This window comes from Pungitius pungitius, chromosome 5, assembly GCF_949316345.1.
Source record: "Pungitius pungitius chromosome 5, fPunPun2.1, whole genome shotgun sequence".
NCBI classification, from domain to species: domain Eukaryota; kingdom Metazoa; phylum Chordata; class Actinopteri; order Perciformes; family Gasterosteidae; genus Pungitius; species Pungitius pungitius.
The window spans coordinates 7,181,956-7,197,380 of NC_084904.1; the positions used below are offsets into that span (position 1 = coordinate 7,181,956).

At 41.3% G+C, this 15,425-nt stretch overlaps 4 protein-coding genes across 4 annotated transcripts; 1 reads left to right on the top strand and 3 right to left on the bottom strand.

Annotated features, from left to right (window-relative positions):
- Positions 1-516: 516 nt before the first annotated feature.
- On the bottom strand, positions 517-4,975 carry acaa2 (acetyl-CoA acyltransferase 2). Its single transcript, XM_037482977.2, has 10 exons — positions 4,814-4,975; positions 3,532-3,698; positions 3,274-3,402; positions 2,963-3,079; positions 2,700-2,847; positions 2,423-2,598; positions 2,114-2,243; positions 1,915-1,985; positions 1,344-1,498; positions 517-1,013 (listed from the first exon to the last, which is right to left on the bottom strand). The coding sequence occupies exons 1-10, from the start codon at positions 4,827-4,829 to the stop codon at positions 932-934; spliced, it is 1,191 nt and encodes a 396-aa protein (XP_037338874.1). The 5' UTR covers positions 4,830-4,975; the 3' UTR covers positions 517-931.
- Positions 4,976-5,189: 214 nt separating this feature from the next.
- Positions 5,190-8,288, top strand: mrpl40 (mitochondrial ribosomal protein L40). The gene is made up of 5 exons (XM_037482978.2): positions 5,190-5,373; positions 5,723-5,806; positions 6,336-6,491; positions 7,051-7,132; positions 7,245-8,288. Exons 1-5 carry the CDS (start codon positions 5,312-5,314, stop codon positions 7,470-7,472), a joined length of 612 nt encoding a protein of 203 aa, XP_037338875.2. The 5' UTR covers positions 5,190-5,311; the 3' UTR covers positions 7,473-8,288.
- c5h22orf39 (chromosome 5 C22orf39 homolog) lies at positions 8,110-9,211 on the bottom strand. The gene is made up of 3 exons (XM_037482979.2): positions 9,117-9,211; positions 8,402-8,569; positions 8,110-8,249 (listed from the first exon to the last, which is right to left on the bottom strand). The coding sequence occupies exons 1-3, from the start codon at positions 9,144-9,146 to the stop codon at positions 8,118-8,120; spliced, it is 330 nt and encodes a 109-aa protein (XP_037338876.1). The 5' UTR covers positions 9,147-9,211; the 3' UTR covers positions 8,110-8,117.
- Positions 9,212-11,506: 2,295 nt separating this feature from the next.
- On the bottom strand, positions 11,507-15,401 carry ufd1l (ubiquitin recognition factor in ER associated degradation 1). Its single transcript, XM_037483534.2, has 12 exons — positions 15,258-15,401; positions 14,902-15,034; positions 14,249-14,281; positions 14,032-14,153; positions 13,793-13,923; positions 13,628-13,700; positions 13,465-13,533; positions 13,299-13,367; positions 13,180-13,230; positions 12,995-13,083; positions 12,118-12,202; positions 11,507-12,019 (listed from the first exon to the last, which is right to left on the bottom strand). The coding sequence occupies exons 1-12, from the start codon at positions 15,258-15,260 to the stop codon at positions 11,945-11,947; spliced, it is 933 nt and encodes a 310-aa protein (XP_037339431.1). The 5' UTR covers positions 15,261-15,401; the 3' UTR covers positions 11,507-11,944.
- Positions 15,402-15,425: the final 24 nt, after the last annotated feature.

A 15,425-nucleotide genomic window follows, 5' to 3' on the forward strand; every position in this document is an offset into this window, starting at 1 on the left:
AATTTTTACATTCCAGCAATGAGCTCATTCTTCTAAATTAAGAACCAAACCGAATGGACAATATTTATGCCCAAGTACATCATCTAATTATATCCCAGATGAATATTTGCACTCAGAATTCATTTCCTTCAACACTGTGTGTGTTTTTGAATTTGCTTGAGTCACTCGAAAAAGAGCCAATAAAGTTAATTTATTTTTTTTAGCTCATATTTCCTTTTATTTCTCTCCCTTTTCCCGTCAGCCTATGGCTATGTATTTGTGTTTGTTTGTATATATGACCTATTGTCAGTTGAAAACGGATCCACCGGCTCTGTTCGTCCTCTCCTCTCTCCTTTCCACCCAAACACCATCCCGTCTTTTGAAGGCCTCCTCCATGCTACTCGCACTTTGTAAAGATTAGGATGCATGCAAACTGTCATGAAGGCTAAAATAACAATAAGCTGTGGCTGTTTTTAAAATCTCAATCATAGCATAGGTTACTGTCAAGGGCTGATCAGTAAAACTTCAAAAGCACAGTTTCACTTTTTTGAAAGTGTTATTTATTAACATTCCTTCTGGCAGATGTGCAACAATTCTTGGAGGAGCCATCAAAAATATCATTATGGAAATAAGGATCGCATTTAATGGAGTGATAGAGAATCTTTTAAGGGCAAAGAAGTTCAGAGTCCTTTTTAGACCCTACTATAACACAACACAAACTGTACTTCTTCACTCTTAATCTCCACAGGGCTTCTAAGGCAATGCTGGACTGAAACATTTATTACACATTTTATGCAATCATGAAACAGACCAGAAGTATCTGTTGAGAAAGTATTTGACTTTCATGTGTACGTGAAATTTTTTTGAAATAAATCTTCTTTTAACAAGCAAGTCAACCGTGTGGAGTGACATTCTTCAGCAGTAATTCTTTTGACTCCGGCAGCTTCTTGGATCAGTACTTTTCGAGGATGATGGCGATACCCTGACCCCCCCCGATGCAGGCAGAGCCAACGGCGTACCTGCCTCCTCGTCGCCTGTCAAAAACAAGTTCATAATTAATGTAACTTAAAATGCAGACAAATCACCTACTTTATATATATATTTATATATATATAATTATATATATATATATATATATATATATATATATATATTATATATATATAAATATATATATATATATATATATATACACACACACACATATATACACATACATACATACACACACACACATATATATACACATACATACATACATACATACATACATATACACACACACTACTGATAATACTATACTAATAACCACATATTTCGAAAGATTGAACACGACTACTGCAATCACTAAAACACAAAGTTACCTAAGCTCATGAACCAGGTGGGCAGTGATACGGGCTCCAGAAGCACCCAGAGGATGTCCGATGGCAATAGCTCCACCATTGACATTGGTTTTCGCTGGATCCAATCCAAGAGCCTTTGCAACCGCCAGATACTGAGGGGCGAAAGCCTCGTTCACCTGTGCAAAGCGAGTGATATCAGTGCTGGAACGACTAGGAAGGTGCACTTGGTAAATGGCAGATCACACCCAGGTTTACCTGCAAAATACACTGTTGCATTTTTTGACTGAATGAATACTACAATCTTTGCAAATAACGTCATTCACCAAGTTTGCTGTCCACATAGTATTGGCTAAGTTGCAGCGAAGTACACCAATATGTGTCATACTAGTTATGTTAGCAGTTACCCATACACACAATACAAAACAATGAAAAAGTCCAAAATATTCCAAATACCCAGCAGCTGGTGCATGGTAGTTACATCTGTAAGTTATAAGCCAGACCCACCACAAAATGTGTCTAGGCATTGGTTGTGAAACGTATAAGACATTCTGATGGAGGACGTCACACAGATAATTGTTGACTGGAAACAAACCTCCACAAGATCCATGTCATTGAGAGTCAGACCGGCCTTTTTAAGAGCTTGTGTGATTGCTGGAACGGGACCTAAGAGGATTAAAAGATAGAGAAATTCTTACTTTAAAACAACCAAATGCCACAAAATTTTATAGTCATTAATTCTTTTTATTTAAAAAAAAATTAAATAACATTCACAAAACGTCGGTGTCACCTACCAATTCCCATAATGCTTGGGTCACAGCCTGAAACATGGTAGGCCACAATTCGAGCGAGAGGAGTGAACTTGTGTTCACTCAGCGCATCTTCACTTGCAATGACCACAGCAGCAGCACCATCAGACACACCCTGGAGATCAGGAAGAGAGTGGTGGGTTCAGTAACATACCGCCCATGGTGGCAGGCAGTAACAGCACTAACTGCTGCCCAATGGAGGCGAGAGCCTTAAATAAATGAACTAAGAAATAAAGTTAGAAACACAGAGGTCACGTGCTCGTAACACACGTGCCACTGAGGGCATAAACCCACCGAAGCATTGGCAGCGGTAACAGTGCCTCCCTTCTTGAAGACAGTAGGCATTTTGGCCATCTGTTCCAGAGTGGTCTGTGGACGAGGGTGTTCATCCTGGGCCATGGACACCTTGCCTTTCCTAGCTTTCACGTCAATGGGAGCAATTTCCGCAGTGAAGTAACCAGCCTCGTGAGCTGTAAATAGAAAAGATATGATTGAACTTTCAAGAATGAGATGCAAAGGTCATTTGAGAGGAGACTGAATATATCAAAAAGATATCAAAAACCCATCTTACCTGCCTTCCACCTTTGCTGTGTCTGGTATGCATAGTTATCAACTTCTTCTCTAGTGATCTGGTATTTCTCTGCCAGGTTTTCTGCTGTGATGCCCATTGGGATTTTGATGTGCAGGTCAGTCAGGCCCGCCCACAAGGTGTCCTCCAGCTGTCAGGAAGATGAGCAAACTTTAAAATAAGGATCTTTGAAACAAAAGCTGCTGGAGTTTAAAAATGGTGTGTTTGGGGATTGCAGGGTAGAGAAAGATCAACAAGAAACCCACCTTGAGATCGGCTCCGAACTTTGTACCAAATCGTATGTTGCGAACAGCGTATGGGGCCTGACTCATACTCTCTGAGCCTCCGCACAGGACCACCTCAGACTCCCTCAGGCAAATCTCCTGCAAGAACACAAAGGAACAGGCTTTTATTTTGGATCAACAAAACAAAAGATGAGACACATGATGTGGATTTCATAGATCGTGTTTCTACTGATGCATGTTCTTTGTATCTTACACATTAGTCCCTACCACTATGGTTTTTCTCTATATTTGTATTTCTGCCAAAATGTTTTTGTTGTTGGTGGAGGGCTTACTTGAGCACCATTGATGATGGACTGAAACCCAGATCCACACAGTCTGTTCACAGTGAGAGCAGGCACTGGGATCGGAACACAACACCTCAGACCCACATGACGAGCAATGTAGGCCGCATCCGCTGAGCTCTGAGATTAGGCAGGATAGATAAAAAGAGAAATCAAACAGTTAGGATCAAATACAAGGGGACTAGTCAATAGTTCATTGTGAAAGGGATCTGTTAATTGTAGCTGTGGATCTGTTAGATTTATGAATACCTGCATGACATTTCCAACGATGACACTGTTCACAAGTTCTGGAGCCACGCCCCCTGCCGCGAGGGCGGCTTTGGCTGCATGCTCAGCCAAGTCTGTTGCACTGTGATCCCTGAGCACGCCACCATAGGTGCCAAACGGAGTGCGCTTGGCAGCTACAACAAATACACCTGCAGAGAAAACAAATAGAATTGTACTTAATACCACACACTGGGTACTAAGTCAAAACAGGGTCTCAGATACAGAAGATGAAGATGCATTATAACCAGGGAAATAACATCAAATGGATGAAATTGGACCGGAAGGATAAGGAGTATGAAACATCTTCATTTTTCAACATCTCTTTACCACAAGGATTTCCTTCACACACAGGCATGTGTTTTCAGGGATTATAGAGTTTTTTTATTAAGCTTTCAAAAACAAAGAAACATACCATAAAGTCAGTTTTTTAAATATTCCGCAACTCTTTGTTTTATGTGCAAATCCTCAGGAACAGTGTTGAGTAATTCATAAGTCATAGGTATAAAAACTATGATGGTTATCTTGAAATACTGTGTGATATGCCTTTTGCTTCTAATCAGAGATGGAACTGCTGCCTTGTGACATGCTAAATGCCAGAGTAACCGCTGTGCCGTGTTGGAGACGTGTGTTTAGCGTTGGGAAAGTTGTTGTATTTGCATAAATAACAATTTTCAAGTTAACAGGTACCACTTTTACAGTAGTTTTCCTTTTGCATTACTTAACACCAGTAAATGTCAGAGGGTTATATTGTACTTTTATTTACTGTATCACACTTATTTAAGATCTGGCTTTTTATTTTTTAAGTTAAGGTTTATTGAAACTAGATCGAGATTGAACTACCCTGACGTAGTAGTATTCTGCCATCTGCCCCTCTGCTGCCTATACGGTAGTGGCTCAATATTTCTAATTGAATATTGCATTTGTAATGCAATGTCATATTAAAGATAATGGACTTTTAAAAGATACTAAAATGCAGACACGTGTAAGTAGAATAAACGATTTTATCGAAAGATAATTTCGTACAGGCAATCGACGCGGTATTAATGATCAGTCACCTTTCACCTACTCGTAGGGACGCTGTGACTGAAATAACACATCTACTGACATATTTCATTATATTCATACAAATCCAGCTTTAAGACAGAACATCATTTATCTTAAGGTAATTGATAATTATATATTTCAAAACAAACGAAGAAAATTAAGCCCTAACATTAGCAGTTTAAAATTTCGCCTTCTGCTGAACTGAAACATGTTCGTTTACCTCTGAGGAGTGCCATAATGATCGAACCGCTGCTGTCAAGATCGAACTATTCGACTACAATTTTCTTGTACGACTGTGACTGCTGTGAAGGAGTCTGTGGTGCATGGAAAGAAAACTGCGACCTTTTCTCTAAATACTTGTACCGACAACTTTCTACTCGTGGAGTAAGATTCGACAAAAATGTGATAATACAATTTAAGAATACAATAATCTTAAACCATTAAAAAAGATCATTCCTGGATCTTTTTATCATACTATTAGCATTGTATATACAGTAGTAAGTAATATATATTTATATATGCCTTTGATGCAAATGTTCGCACAAACAGAGTACACGAAAGTGCAGCCCTGAAATGATGAGTGTGACAGCCCTCATGACGTCATCTTCTCGCGCCACGTCTGTCGCACAGCATCCTTGAGGGGCAGGCGCAGCCAATACATTTGAACATTTTCGACGCAGAGTATGCGAATGAAGTGAAACATCGCACAAGTAGAAGCATGTCTGGGGCTTTATCGCGCTGTCTCGGCAGGGTTCTGTCTCGTCAGAGCCCTCCGTCAAGGTGGGTGTTTGTAGTGCGAACAGCTAACAATGTAAAATACGTTAGCAACCTGGAGCTAAAGTAGCTAAGGTTATTCAGTAGAGAAATACTGCTAATCACTGCTGTCGTTTACCGTTATTGTTTGTTTTATTCAAACACATTCGTGCATGTACAACTTCACAAATTGCCTATAAGTAACAGCAACATTCATAATACATTCAAACTAACATGCCAGAGAAAACTCCGCAGAGAATATCAAACATAAAACAAAAGGAGAGTCTCGTGATTTGATTATTAACACGTTATTCAAAGTGGAAAAGTCCCAAAAAGTCAGAACCACTATTTTTTCACTGTGTTTGTCGTCTTGCAGCTTCCTGTTGGGAGAACGTCATCGTGCTGTTCAGAGTCTTTGGTTTGCACCAATGAGGACACTGAAGATATCTGCTCCGTTGAGGTATAAAGAGAAATATAAAGTCTCACAATGTCTGCATGTAAATTGTTTGATAAATTGCGCATTCGTCGGGAACATGCGCAACTGAAACTCTTAACTCAGCGAGTCTTTACATTTGAGACCAAAGCCAGGAAATGGAGGTCTTAACCTCACATTGACCCAAACAGCTTATAATAGCTATATTAAGCAAATTAAAACGACCTAAAACTTTTTTACTGGATTTTTAATAACTATGGAATTCCCACTTCATATTACGTTTTAAGATTTATTTTAAAATACATTACATGTCATTTAGCTGACGCTTTTATCCAAAGCGACTTACATTGAATTGTATCCCATGGCTTACATTTTGCCTGTGGAGAAATTGGGGGTTAGGTGTCTTGCTCAGGGACACTTTGACATGATACATGGAGCAGCCAGGATTTGAACTGCCAACATTGCAGATCCCAGCGCATCATTATACTCCATGTGCCACCATTGCCACTATATTTTGTGGTTTAATAATCTTCAAGAGCTGTGCTTTGAATTGAAGAGCGGAGCCCAAGAAGAAGAAGAAAGTGGACCCAAGAAGGGAGCAGATGCTGAAGGAGAGGATGAGGAAAAAGCTGAGGAAGCTGGAGAAGGTTGCACCTGAGCTCATCCCCATAGAGGACCTCATCACTCCGGCCAAATTCTTGGATGAAACAAGGTAGCACTAACTTCTCTGTCCCTGAACGGCTCGGTTTTCTCAGATTCAGCTGGTATCAGAGTTCAAAATACTCTTGAGTCTTGATGTGTAGAAATCAGATTATTTGGGGCACTTAAGCTGACAACAGCTAAAGGCTTTTCATTCATGTTGCTCTCTAAAATACAGCGGTTTAGATGTGTTGTAAATTACACAACTCTCAGCTCTCTCTTTCTCTGAACACCCATTCAATTGCTTGTTAACACAAATTGCCAATTACATGGCCGCAACTCAATGCATGTAGACGTGTATACTTGTGAATCGCCTGCTTGACTTTCCATCCCGGAAATTAAACTTATTTGTCCCACATCCCCTGAATGCCACCATTTCAAGGGTTCAGAGGATGGTCCACAAAAAAGAGAATGTCCAGTGAGCGGCAGTTGTGTGGACAAAATGCCTTGTTATATAAAACTATATATAGAATGTTTGTGTGAATATATCTCTTACTGTACCTTTTGTTCTTTCTTGTCATTTAGTGCTCACTGACCTTGAAGTGCAATCAGTTTCTTATTCTCTCTCAAAGGGAACGTTCTAAACCAAGGCTGTCATTTGAAGACAGTGAGGGTCGCGCCCTGCTGCTGAAAGAGTGGTGTCGATACAAACAGGTCACCACTTACAACATCTCACTTAAACTTTTATAGAAACGGTTGCCTCCGACTGCTCTCACGCACGCTTTGTGGGCTCTATGTGATGTGCTTCCTGTCTTTGCGTCTGCAGGAGCAGCACATGGCTGAAGTGCGGGCTGTTGAGCTCGTTCTCGAAGCACAGAGGGAGGCGCTGGAGGAGCTGAAGTTAGAGTCGGAGGAGCTGTACCAGGCGGCGCTGAAACCAGACCCCCTCATGTTTCCTTTCACTCACAAAGGTCCTGTCTACACGCCGCCAAAGAGCAAGTATGAAGCTCCTGATGGAAAATACAATGACATTACTAAAGTGTACACACAGTGATAGACAGGGCTGTGTGTATTCATTGTCCTTGTTTGTACATGATTACCAGACACATGCCTTCATGTGGAAGGACATGTTTTTTTTCTTTACTTGATTTCTACCCTCGTCACGGTTTCATATTTGTTTCAAATTCATGGAAATTGTACATTGTTGTTTATTTTCTCCACATTCTAGTCTTTGTATAAAACAATGCAAGAAACTGAAAATAAATTATGCTTTTGAGAAATGTTGACAGGCTTATTAGGGACTACTCTCCTGTTGACTTTAAAGGTGGCATTTAGTGCTGCATTGAATGTAAATATCAGTCTTATACAGGTTCATTACTTTAATGAAATATATTTAATCCAAATGTATCCGTTGCATTATTTGAGCCAATATTCCTATTTTCTAACACTTAGAACACAGGAAAAAACAGTTAATCTTCACACTGATCTACAGCAGGTCTGAATCCAGTTGGCGTTTGAGCTTTAACATTAGCATTGGAAAATGAACCTTTTTGGCACATGTTGCAACAGCAATGCGTTTAGCGATCCTCTTGTAATTTGCTGGTGGATATTTGCTCATCAGTAAATGTGTTAGTGTTCTCACACAGTTCAACACAGCAATAAGTGACTAGTGTCTCTGTCAGGTGGTTACATTGACGGTTTATGAGTCCTGGGGCTTGTCCTGGTTTAGTGGCATGTGCCAGTCTCTGGGTGGCTCTTTCCTCAGTGTCCACACAGGGGTGAAGTTACTCTGCTCTGCCACTCTGTTCCGCTCACTTGTCTGCAAAGCTTTCTGCAATAGAAATACAAATAAAACTGATTGGAAATGTAAGGTGTATTTCACTGCTATGTATTCCACAGGTCATTCAGATGCAACACAACATTGATATATCAGTTTGATCAGAAGTTGAGGGAGTTTAATACTATGACTTTCTGACGCTGTACCTTGGATTCCGGGGCTCTGTGTTTCTCCCACTCTCTGCAGCTGTGGTAGTCCTCCTTCCACTGCTGGCATGATGGCGAGGTACCGTAGGCGTAGTAGTGATGGAAACAGTTGATCAAGCTTTTGCAGTGTTTAAATTCAGTCCAGTAGTCATCACAGTCTCGGGGCGGCTGTACAAGCAGACAGAATCAAGAATCACCGCCAAGACAGCTTATTCACAACTTAGATTTCAGTCTAGGGGGCTTAACCTGTGTCCGATTGAAAGACACAGATTTATTGGAGATAGTGGATCAATTTTCCACAATCAGGACGGCTTTTCTAAAAATGATCTTTAACAGTTAATACTGAACGTTATGCGGTATACTTTAAATAGAGAAGAAAAGCAACGATTAGTCTGACAGCGCTCAAGGTCGCTAATGTTTATGAACCCGAGTTTGCACTGTGGCTGATACCACAAGTATGTCTATTGGTGTCGTTTAACAATGAATTATAAAGATGGACCACCACGCGAAATAGCGTTTCTGTTATATTAAAATCTCGTTTAACTCACATTTATTTTTGCTAGCTAATGACAGTTCAGGAACCACAGCTAATGTTAACCTTACTATTTTATTTCGTTGACTTTTAATGTTTCCTTTATACTCACGAGTAACAGAAACAAGTTAAAGTAAAATAAATCGCTTGATTGAGGTCACTACACCGAAATTGTTAAATTACCCTCCACGCTCCTTCTGCAGCCTGGTCCATTGCTATCCGCGCTAGCAAACACAGCGACACGATTTCCGGTAAGTATTTTCAAAATAAAAGCTCTATAAAAACTCACTTCATACTTAAAAAGAGAAAATTTCCAGAATCAGAATCGGCTTTATATGTTTGCACATACATGGAATTTGTCTCCGGTTACACATTGCTCACAGATATACAACAGAAAACTAAAGAACAGAAAAACTAAGCATAAACATTTACTGATATTTACAATATCAATATGAAGGTACTAGTGGTCCAATATAAAATATGTAGTGAAGATGGAGGTGTCAGGTTAATTGTTCATCAGAGTTATGTCCTGTGGAAAGAACCTGTTGCTGTGTCTGGTGGGTTTGTAGCGCCTACCAGAGGGGAGGAGTTGGAACAGCTTGTGCCCAGGATCTGAAGGGTCTGCAGTGATCTTGCCAGCCCGATTCTTAACTCTGGAGGTGTCCAGGATGGATGGCAGGATGGATGGCAGGCTGGAACCAATAGTTCTCTCTGCAGACAATCCATTGTAGTCTGGCTCTGTCCTGTTTGGTGGCCAATCCAAACCACACAGTGATGGAAGAATAGAGAACAGACTGGATGATGGCGGAGTAGAACAGTATCAGCAGCTCCTGAGGCAAGTGGTACTTTCTGAGCTGGTGCAGGAAATACAACCTCTGCTGGGCCTTTTTCCGAATGAAGAGTCGATGTTGGAGCCCCACTTCAGGTCCTGGGAGATTGTGGATCTGAACCTTGCTTGACAGTAGACACAGTGTTGTTGATTATGATGAGGGGGGACAGTGGTGGGGGGCTCTTCCTAAAGTTCACTGTCATCTCCACAGTTTTGAGGTTGTTCAGCTCCAGGTTGTTCTGACCACACCAGAGGACTAGCTGTTCCAACCTTCCGTCTGTACGCAGACTCGTCACCGTCCCTGATGAGGCCGATGACTGTTGTGCCATCTGCGAACTTTAACAGAGTTTAACAGACGGGTCCCCCGATGTGCAGTGGTTGGTGTAGAGGGAGAAGAGCAGTGGGGAGCGCACACATCCCTGGGGGGCGCCAGTGCGGATAGTCCGGGTGCTAGATGTGATTTTCCCCAACCTCACCTGCTGCGTCCTGTCCGTCAGAAAGTTTCTAATCCACTGACTGGAGGCTGGGACGGTGAGCTGGGAGAGTTTGGGTTAAAGTACCTCCGGGATGATGGTGTTGAATGCTGCGCTGAAGTCCACAAACGGAACCCTTTGGGTGTTGCAGTAGATAGTGCAGCCTCATGTTGACTGCATCGTCCACCGACCTGTTTGCACGGTAGGCAAACTGCAGGGGGTCCAGCAGGGGCGCCGGCAATGTCCTTCAGCTGGATCAACACCAGTCTCTCAAAGGCTTTCGTGACCACAGATGTCAGGGCGGCGGGTCTGTAGTCGTTTAATCCCTTGATGGAGGATTGCTTGGGAACCGGGATGATCGTGGAGCGCTTGAAGCAGGATGGGACTTCACACAGCCCAAGTGATCGGTCGAAGATCAATGTGAAGATGGGTGCCAGCTCGTCTACACAGACCTTAAGGCAGGAGATGGACACACCGTCTGGACCCGGAGCCTGGTCTTTTGTCTGTGAAAGAGCCAACTCACATCCTCTTCACAGATGCTCAGTGGCGGTGGGGGGCATTTGAGAGAGGTGAGAAGTAGGCACAGAGTGTAGATGATTGATGTTGAGAGTGGTAGTGGGCTTATCAAACCTGCAGTAGAACACATTCAGGCCTTCAGCCAGTTGGTGATTGTCCTCGATGGGGGGGGGGTTGTCTTGGTTCACCCTGAACCAAAAGGGTTCCTAGCTACTGACGTTGTACAATGTTTGCAAATGTGTGACGAATCGGGTGACTTAGGCAGACGACATCTGCCGCTGTCGGGGAAAACAAACACTCATGCGTAGACAAACCAGTAGGTTCAAAAAACAGTAGGCACGTAACACCAGCCACACGGACGAGACGAGACAGCCTTCATATATGTATGTGTGTGTGTGTGTGGACGGACTGACACAGCCCTCCAGGACTGATACCACTCTTATTACTATAACAAAAAGTATTTATGCTGCTATTACTACAACTACCACTATGACTAATAGTATAATGTATGTACTTTTTAGCATTTTTTTTGTAATTAATTTCAGCCGCAGCATTTTCTGTATATAAAAAAAATCATTTCAGCTTTATTCTTTCAGCATGCCAACGCATTTTATGCAGGAAATGCATTTTCTAGTTGTATGCCAGTTTCATTATGAAGTAACTATATGCTACAACAGATTTCAAACAGTCTTTTATTTGTCTATAAATAATTAAACAAAAAAAAAAAAAAGTATTATTGCAAATTATTCTTTCAAAAAAAAAAAAAAAAAAAAAGCTTTCCTTATAATAATTAAAAAGAATATATGTTGAGCGATTATTGCTCCCATTTGATAAGAATAGGGCGCTGGATAGAAGTATATTTAAAGTAAATTTTAAAAATGTAACAATTATGGAAAGGCTTTGGAAATGTTCTAATTTCACAAGTACACTCTACAAGCTATTGTCTTATTGGGGAAGTATGGATTTTTTTTTTTTTAATTCCACGAACTCTAGGCTGCATTTTAGGGAGCTTTTGTTGCCAAAAATATTATTGTCCCAAGTTTTAATGATATATAAATCCAAAGTCAACAGCAAAAAGGGACTGAAGCAAAATTCCAGTGCATCTGAGGGTTTTCTTTTTACTCGGCTGTCTAAGATAACAATTAATATGGTGAGTCTGTGGGCATTATCCAGGCCCCTCCACTTTAAATCCTTCATGGCTTTCTGCCCTTTTTGCGTAGTGATTGTCCTTCTCCAGAGAAGGCGATGAATCTGTTCAGGGCATCATCCTGGGCGGATTAAAAGAGATTTTAAAAAAACAATACAGTGTAAATACAGCCTAGTTGAATATGTACAACTGTGTGATGAAATCTTTCACATTTCTTACATCATCTACAAATTTCCTGGGCACAGGCCTCGAGTTTCTGATGAAGGTGATCCTGCCAACTTTGAACTCGTAGTTGGGGATGCCTCTGTAAAAAGAAAACATTTTAAAAAGGCTTAAGAAGTTGCAGTCAAGACTAAATCACGGCTAGAAGGGTCCAAAGTTGAGTGATGTCATGTAAAATAAAGATTGAACAGGTGCCACTTGGTGTCCCCATACAGCGAGACACAACAATAAAAAAAAAAGACTCGAGGCAAGCCTATTTAGCAATTTGTCATATGGCCAAACTGTGAATAACATCTGCTCAAAGCAAGCTGAACATGTTATGTTTAATCCCTGCCATTGGATGTGAATTAAATTGTTTGGCTACCACCTGTGTGTCAAGGACTTCACAAACATCCTCATAGCCCGATGTCATTTCCTGCTCTGCTGCTAACGCCTGTATAAGTACAGTGAAGTGGGGCACAGAGATAACCAGATTGCAACAAGGCCACTTCTCCACAATCTATTTACATGGCAAACAGTTGCACTATTAATGCTGTCAATTTTTACATTACATGTCATTTGGCTGACACGTTTATCCAAAGCGACTTACAGTGCATTTTTAACCCATATTTTTTTGCCCGGGGAGAAGTTAGGGGTTGGGTGTCTTGCTCAGGGACACTTCAACATGAAACATGGAGCAGCCATGGTTTGAAGGTTCCAGCACACCCTCTCTACTCCACGTGCCAAAGAACCATCTTCTAATTTAGCATCTCCAAGTTACTAGCCATGAACATCTTCAGGGCCGTGTTTTATGTCACCCAAAAATCAATGTTGCAGATATCACGTTGAATAAATCAATCATTATGTTGCAATAATCATGTGTTCTGAATATCACCTTTTAAAGTCACTTGGGTCAAGAGGGGCAGGGCTGGGCTCTATGCCTTTTAGTTTACCATCCAAGCGATTGCCAGAGCCGGTGAAAGCCTGAGAATAGGAGACAGCTGAGAAGTCACATCAGCTCCACATATAGAGCGTTCAGTGCAGTTTTTTGGTTTCCAATCCACAGAAACATATACTCACTCTGAACCCCAGGTCCATGTCGGCGTAACTAGTTGGATCTGCTTCTTCCTCCTGTGAAGAATTGAGTTTTGAAACATGGAGTACAAACTGTACATGAGGCTTCAGCGTTTGTTCCTTACTGTTGGTTCTTCCTGGTGCTGGGGCCGTCGTTCGGGCTCTTTGTAACCCAAAGGGGCATCGAAATCCACCTGAGAAACATAACGGAACACACATCAGAACAATTTACTGTCATCTCTGTTGATGTGGCTGCCCCGCTTTGGAAACCACTGCTTAAGAGGATCTTACGTTCATATCACACTCAATGATGGACACGGCCTTGTCTGGCTTAGTCTCCATTACTCGCAGCTCATATATCTGAAACAATAACACACACATTAGAAGTCCTTTTCAGAAAAACAAAGACATGTTAACTATTAGTCCAACACCAATTTCTAATGAGTTCTTTCACCTTTTCGTTGTAGTTGATAGCTACGACGTCACCAGTTGTCAAGCAGGCAAAGTTTCTCAGTGCATTCTCCAGTCTGAAATAAAATGACCACTATCACTTTAGTATATACAAAAAAAAGAAATGTGTAAACGGGCCAATGTTATGATCCTCACTAATATTTCTTACACTGCTTTGGGGTTTGTAATGTCCAGAAAGTCAGGGCTCTGTGGCTGGAACTTTGAGTAAGTGGCCACCATAAGGTTAACACTCTCCACTTGGACCAGACCTCCTTCCTCTAGTAGGAGATTCTGCATCATCTGCAGCAAACACAAAAAAGCAAATGTCTTTGCTGCGTTGACAGATACAAAGTGGCTTCAAAATAACCAGAAAACAATTCTGATGTCCAACTGGTTTCTTTTCCTCACCCAGTGTGGCAGGTAGCAGATTCCCTCGTCTGCCACAAACTCCAACACACCACAGTGTGTCATTCTGTCCGAGTTCTTGTTGGTCAGCTTGAACAGCATCGGATAGGTGATGTTCAGTCTGCCTGAACAAGGGAAAAGGACCACAAATGGTAAGATCCACAGAAGGTCGACACAGGACCTTTTAGATAAAAAAGTGTTTTATTTAACTTGCACTTACTGAGCTGGTCGAGGGCTGAAGGGGGCATTATTACTAAAAAAGAAACCACTTATTAGATGAGACAACAAATCATGTAAACATCTTTGCTTCAGATTGGAAGTCGTAAAGTAAACAGTAAAGTTTTTATTACTAAAAAAGCTAAAACTAAAACAGACGGGATCTTTGGAGTTATGGTCCCTGAGAGAGCGATTTTAAGCAGGGATTCCTGTGCCAATGAGAAGGTCCTGGAATAGAGAATGTCCCATGTCTACGGAGTGTAAAGAAGCCCTTTGAGGCAAATTTATGATTTGGGGCTCTAACAGGCTAGCAAAAACAGTATTTTTAAGAGAGGAGAGAAATTGTGCATTCCTCGGTTTTACTTAACTTCTTTGTAGTGTGTTTTAGTAATTCCTACCTCTTTTGGAATTATTACAACATCAATCCTGTTTTTCTTCATGCATTTGTCGAAAATAAATTGTACATCATCGTTATTACTTCCATTCAGTTAGTTCTTGTCATGTACCAATAGCAGATTAAACAGAACTCAAAAGCATTATATATTTACAAAAAACACACGTTTACAATTACATATTAAAAGTTGTTTACAGGAAGTGTATTTAGTATATTAAGTATATTGGGTGTGAGGGGCACATAGTGATGACAATCATACTTACTTTTCCCTCCTTTCTCCACGTCGGAGCGGTCGTTGGGACCTGCCAGCATTGAAACGGAGTAGCAGCGGTACTGAGTGGAGAATCGGTTCTGAAACCCGCGAGACATCGGGTGGTCGAATACGTGGAAGGAAAACTGAAAAAAACAGATACTATTAAAATGACAGAGGTGTTTGCGATGATTTTACGTGAGTTGGTAAAAATTCACCGACAATCGTGACAGAGCAGCTTTCTGCTGATGTGTTATTGTTGGTTGCTCGTCAGCTAGCTAACGTTAGCTAACCTGCTCCAAGTACGATTTGTTTCGATATAACATAGAATATATCAATGGCGTTGAGCCAAACGAGAGAGTCACTCACCATGTCGACAGTGTTGGTCTTTGGTTGTCAAACGGCTTTCGGGTTTCTTCCTTTTTCAAAGTATTAGCCTATGAGCTGTTAGTCTCCAATGTTGTTTTCCGCTTCTTCCGGAAGTGTACGAGTAGGAAATGACGACAAGAGAGAACTGAGCCAATCACAGAAGCCCAC

What these genes read in the sequence shown, in the direction of transcription:
- c5h22orf39 (XM_037482979.2), bottom strand. Translation starts at nt 9,146, where the DNA reads ATGGACCAGGCTGCAGAAGGAGCGTGGAGG. An exon ending in CTGCAGAAGGAGCGTGGAGG is followed by an intron (nt 8,570 to 9,116) that starts GTAATTTAACAA and finishes CTGCTTGTACAG; the next exon opens with CCGCCCCGAGACTGTGATGA. An exon ending in ACAGAGCCCCGGAATCCAAG is followed by an intron (nt 8,250 to 8,401) that starts GTACAGCGTCAG and finishes TTTCTATTGCAG; the next exon opens with AAAGCTTTGCAGACAAGTGA.
- acaa2 (XM_037482977.2), bottom strand. An exon ending in CCATCATCAATGGTGCTCAA is followed by an intron (nt 3,080 to 3,273) that starts GTAAGCCCTCCA and finishes GTGTTCTTGCAG; the next exon opens with GAGATTTGCCTGAGGGAGTC. An exon ending in TTACCGCTGCCAATGCTTCG is followed by an intron (nt 2,244 to 2,422) that starts GTGGGTTTATGC and finishes CCTGATCTCCAG; the next exon opens with GGTGTGTCTGATGGTGCTGC.
- mrpl40 (XM_037482978.2), top strand. Translation starts at nt 5,312, where the DNA reads ATGTCTGGGGCTTTATCGCGCTGTCTCGGCAGGGTTCTGTCTCGTCAG. An exon ending in CGTCAGAGCCCTCCGTCAAG is followed by an intron (nt 5,374 to 5,722) that starts GTGGGTGTTTGT and finishes GTCGTCTTGCAG; the next exon opens with CTTCCTGTTGGGAGAACGTC. An exon ending in AAGATATCTGCTCCGTTGAG is followed by an intron (nt 5,807 to 6,335) that starts GTATAAAGAGAA and finishes TTTGAATTGAAG; the next exon opens with AGCGGAGCCCAAGAAGAAGA.
- ufd1l (XM_037483534.2), bottom strand. An exon ending in AGCACCAGGAAGAACCAACA is followed by an intron (nt 13,231 to 13,298) that starts GTAAGGAACAAA and finishes AATTCTTCACAG; the next exon opens with GAGGAAGAAGCAGATCCAAC. An exon ending in ACATGGACCTGGGGTTCAGA is followed by an intron (nt 13,084 to 13,179) that starts GTGAGTATATGT and finishes TCCTATTCTCAG; the next exon opens with GCTTTCACCGGCTCTGGCAA.